The sequence below is a fragment of the Chrysochloris asiatica genome, unplaced genomic scaffold, assembly GCF_000296735.1.
Source record: "Chrysochloris asiatica unplaced genomic scaffold, ChrAsi1.0 scaffold00126, whole genome shotgun sequence".
Taxonomy (NCBI): Eukaryota; Metazoa; Chordata; class Mammalia; order Afrosoricida; family Chrysochloridae; genus Chrysochloris; species Chrysochloris asiatica.
In genome coordinates, this window is record NW_006408644.1 from 6463033 (window position 1) to 6467863 (window position 4831).

General features: G+C 36.3%; 1 protein-coding gene across 3 annotated transcripts in view; it reads right to left on the bottom strand.

Annotated features, from left to right (window-relative positions):
- PCDH19 (protocadherin 19) overlaps window positions 1-4831 on the bottom strand; it is a 300159-nt gene that overhangs the window by 143556 nt on the left and 151772 nt on the right. For all 3 annotated transcript variants that reach the window (XM_006869087.1, XM_006869088.1, XM_006869086.1), the window contains one exon: window positions 1144-1202. In XM_006869087.1, the coding sequence (XP_006869149.1) occupies window positions 1144-1202 (59 nt within the window). The remainder of the gene's footprint in view (window positions 1-1143; window positions 1203-4831) is intronic.

Sequence of the window (4831 nt, forward strand, 5' to 3'; positions counted from 1 at the left end):
GCTGGGATATCCATTTTCAGATGATTAATGATTTTCATTTACTTTTACAAGTAATCACAAACTGACACATAAAAACCTACCATGTTTTCAGGGACTATTTCAGCATTGTGAGTTAAATTAAATATGAATTAAAGTTGTTTTACAACAAGCTACTTTATACCTTGAATCCTACTCTTCTGGTGATATGAATTTATGATATGAAAGCCAGAAAAATAATAGAATTTTCAGGCCACCCATACCAAACTTCTATTAAAACCTGCTTGCTTCTCTATTTCATTTCTATTATTTTGACAAATGCACTCAGATGCTCACTTTTAGCTGCAGAATAACCACTGGCCCACTAAAGAGGTTATTTACATGAAGCAGTAAGAAATGTCTGCTTGGTCTGATACTGATCTGAATGGTCAGTATTGGGTTTTCTGTATGAGAAGTCTTCTACTTAGTTTAGCTCTCCCCCTCTTTAGTGGGATTCCTAAGACTCTTGTTCTGCCCATTTGTCTGCTTTAGTGCCAATGCACAAATTGAAATCTTCCTTAGCAATCTTCAGCTCTATAGTCACATACAAATATCTTTTCTTTCCTTCCCTCACATACACAGTATTTTTATTAAAGAATTAGTACATCTGTCATTAAAATATCCTTAAAATGCTCTCAAAGTTGGAAAACCAACAGGATCATGAAATTCACTGCAAGTTCCACATGAGAAAACTTTTAAGGAGCTTCATTTAAATAAAGTGAAGAATAACAAGAATTTTTATATCAATATGCTTTTTAAAGTGTATATTTTCTAACATCACACTTTTCAATCATTACATAAAATTGTATTTTAGCATGATTCCACTACTTGTTTAAAACTGTGTTTATACACTCATTTCCATGTAAAGAAATATGATAAAACACCAACAGTTACTACCTTTAAACAATGGGATTACTAGTGATTAGCATTATTTATTTTATGCTTTTCTGGATTTTTTTCAAAATTTCTACTGTAAGCAGAAGTCATTCACTTTAAAATCAGAAAAAGACACAATTTTTAAAATTATAATCTAATTGCCTTTTTATATTAAATTTAGTGGTCCAACAAAGTGGGGTATAAGATATAAAAGATGCAAGATGTAGAAAGAGGGCAATAAAACCAACATACCTCTTTATTAAATGAGCTCGACTGTTCACGTAGTTGGAGTCAAAAGAATAGTTTTCGGTCTAAAATGGGAAAAAAAAAACATTTTAAAAGTTACATTGATGATTCATGAGAAGAGTCAAACTGTCCTACTTAGGGGAGAAGTTTTGTACTGGGCAAGAGGCAATGAATGAGTTGGAAACCAAGGCCATTGTAGGGCAACGGTCTGAGGAATGCCTCCTAACCCCTTGGCACCCTAGGGACTCTGTGGAAGCATCTCTCATCTACAGACCAAGATGAATTTGACACAAACATTCTCTAGAATATGGCTGGCTACTGACCATACAACCATTTATGGAAAAGATACAACATGACTCACAATCTTTACACAAACTAATTGCTTCCCATTTCCCAGTAGACACAGTTCTCCATCCATCAATTTGACTGGTAGTTCAGAGATATTTTTATTAGTAGTAGATAATTAGCATGTTAAAATATTTATTTCATAGATATGGAAATACAAGCAAGGCAACCCCTGACTGTGAATTTAAACTCTGCACTTCCCTTTGTTTTAAGACATTTTGCTCAACACTGGTTATGCAGAAAGGCCTTTGTTTTATTACTGATAAAATGACAAACAAGTATTATACCTAAAATTGAGGTGAAGGGCAGTACACAGGGGGTGCCAAAGCTTTTCATGTGAAAAACAAAGTTGCAAGCAAACCACTGTCTCAGCTCCTATCATAAAAATACCACTGACTAATATAATTACAGTAGATTTCCTGAGCAAAGCCTTTACAAAAGCAAACACAGAATACCTGCCAGATAAAAGGGACAGAAAAACAGTTTATGAACACCACAAACAGGAAGGGATTGAAAGAAAACAACTTTAGAATGAGTAGAATCCAGGGAATTCTACATTGAAGTAAATGAATGTCCTTTTAAAGTGAATCTTACCTAAAAATTACTCTTTATTGAACCTTTATATGAATGGAAAAATTATATGAATGGAAAAATGTCCAAGGATAGCTCTTCCAGCCACCTGTCATTCTACCAGAAATTTCCAACTTTTTTAGGTGTCTCTAAAATCATGTTAACTGAAAGCTTTTCGGAAAGGAGACACAAGTTTCCTAGATAAGAGAGTACCAAATTTCTTGTCTAGTTCAATATTTTCCAATTCTTTCAGACAACTACCTGTACCATCCTCATGATTGCTGCTACTCTTGAGCCCATTGTTGCTGCCACTGTGCGAATCCATGTCGTTGGAGAATCACCCTCTTTTTTCATTCCCTCTCCTAATAACATGTCCAAAGTATGAGAGACAAAGTCACATCAACCTGGCTTCCAAGGAGCATTCTGTCTGTACTTTTGCCAACATAGATTAGTTTGTTCTTTTGGCAGTCCATGGTACCTTTAATATTCTTCTCCAACAACATAACACAGATACGTCAATTCTTCTTTGGTCTTCCTTATTTATTGTGCAACTTTCACGTGCATATGGGGTTACTGAAAATACCATGTCTTGAATTAGGTGCATTAGCCCTCAAACTGAAGTCTTTACTCTTGAACACTTTAATGCTGTCTGTGCAGCAGATTTGCCTAATGCAATACATCCTTTGATTTCTTGACTGCTGCTTCCATGAGTGTTGATGGTGGGTTTAAGTAAAATGAAGTCTTTGAAAAATTCAATTATTTTCTCAATTTATCATGATATTATTCATTGCTCCAGTGATGAGGATTGTTGTTTTCTTTACATTGAGGCACAACCCATTCTGAAGGCTGTGGTCTTTGATCTTTATCATAAGTATTGTAAGTCCACTTCAACTTCAGCAAGCAAGGTTGCATCATCCGTATATTGCAGGTTGTTAATGAGCCTTCCTCCAATCTTGATGCCACATTCTTCATATAATCCAGTTTCTTGAATCATTTGCTCAACATACAGATGAAATAAATATGTTAAAACATAATCCTGGTTCACATCTTTCTTAATTTTAAAGCATTCAGTGTTCTATTTGAATGGCTGCTCTTGGTTGATGTACAGTTTCCTCATAAGCATAATTAAGTATTCTGGAATACTCATTTTCCACAGTGTTAGACTTTGCATAGTCAATAAGGCACAGGTAAATATCTTTCTTGTATTCTCTCTTTTCAGCCAAGATCCATCTGATGTCAAAAATGGCATTCCTAATTCCACATCCTTGTTTGAATCTAGCTTGAACTTCTGGTAGTTCTCTGTCAATGTACCGTTGTATCCATTTTTAAATTATCTTTGGCAAAATTTTACTTGTATACAATATTAATGATATTGTCTGATGATTTCTGCAGTCTGTAGGGTCATCTATCTTTGGAATAGGCACAAATATGAGCCTTTTCCATACAGTTGGGCTGTCTTCCAAATTTCTTGTAATAGATGAGTGAGAACCTCCAGTGCTGTATCAATTTGTTGAAAGATTCCTATTTGTATTCCATCAATTCCAGGTGCCTTGTTCTTTGCCAATGCCTTCAGTGCACCTTGGACTTGTTTCTTCAGTACCATTGGCTCTTGATCATATGCTACCTTTTGAAATGTTTGAACATTGACCATTTCTATTTGGTACAGCTATTCTGTGTATTCGTTCCATTTTCTCTTGATGCTTTCTGCATCATTCAATATTTTGCCTAAAGATACCTTCAGTATTGCAGCCCAAGTCTTTAATCTTTTCTTCAGTTATTTCATCCTGAGAAATTCAGAGTGTGTTATTTCCTCTTGGTTTTCTAACTCTAGTCCTTTGCACATGTCATTATAATACTTGACTTTGTCTTCTCAAGCTGCTTTTTGAAATTTTCTGTGCAGCTATTTCACCCCCTTATTCTTTCCATTGCTCCTCCGACACACACACAAAGTATGCTATCCCATTAAAGTGGGGAAATGGTTAAAAACTCAACACAGTTCAATTATTAGTTTCATTCTATAACCTTGGGCAAATAAGTTAGTTTATTTCTGTGTGTCCAAGTTTCCTCCTCTGTAAAGCAGGGATAAAGGAACCTGAATCCAATGGAGAATTTCAGCTGTATTTATCATAACTCAGGTAGGAATCTTTATGCCCTTTCTAGAAAGCTTAAAACTTCAAATAAGATCAGAAGTTTGGTCTCAGTCAGACCACAAGATAGTAGTTGCTGTTTGATTCAACCTCAAAATTTACTAACTTTTTTTTTTTTTTTTCAAGAAAGTTAATGGGGGACTTCCAGCAAGATGGTGGACTAGGCAGATGCATTAACAGGCCCTCTACAACAGGGGTAGGGAATGTCCAGCCCAAGGGTCATATAAGGCCCATGAAATCATTTGAATGGGCCCTGCCAAAGAAACCACAGTTCTAGCCATTGTTGTCAGGTGCCATCGAGTCGGAACCAACCCATAGCAACCCCATGCACAGCAGAACAAAACAATGTCCAATCCTGAGCCAACCTCACTACTGCTACCACACTTGAGTCCATCAATGATGTCACCTGGCCAATCCATTTCGTTAGGGGTCTTCCTCGTTTTCTCTGACCCTCCACCTTACCCAGCATGACATCCTTCTCCAGCTACTGTTTCCTCCGGAAATATGTCCAAAGTATGAGAGACAAAGAGTAGCCATCCTGACCTCCAAGGAGCACTCTGGCTGCACTTCTTCCAAAACAGATCTATTGGTTCTTTTGGCAGTCCATGGCACTTTCAGTATTCTCCTCCAAC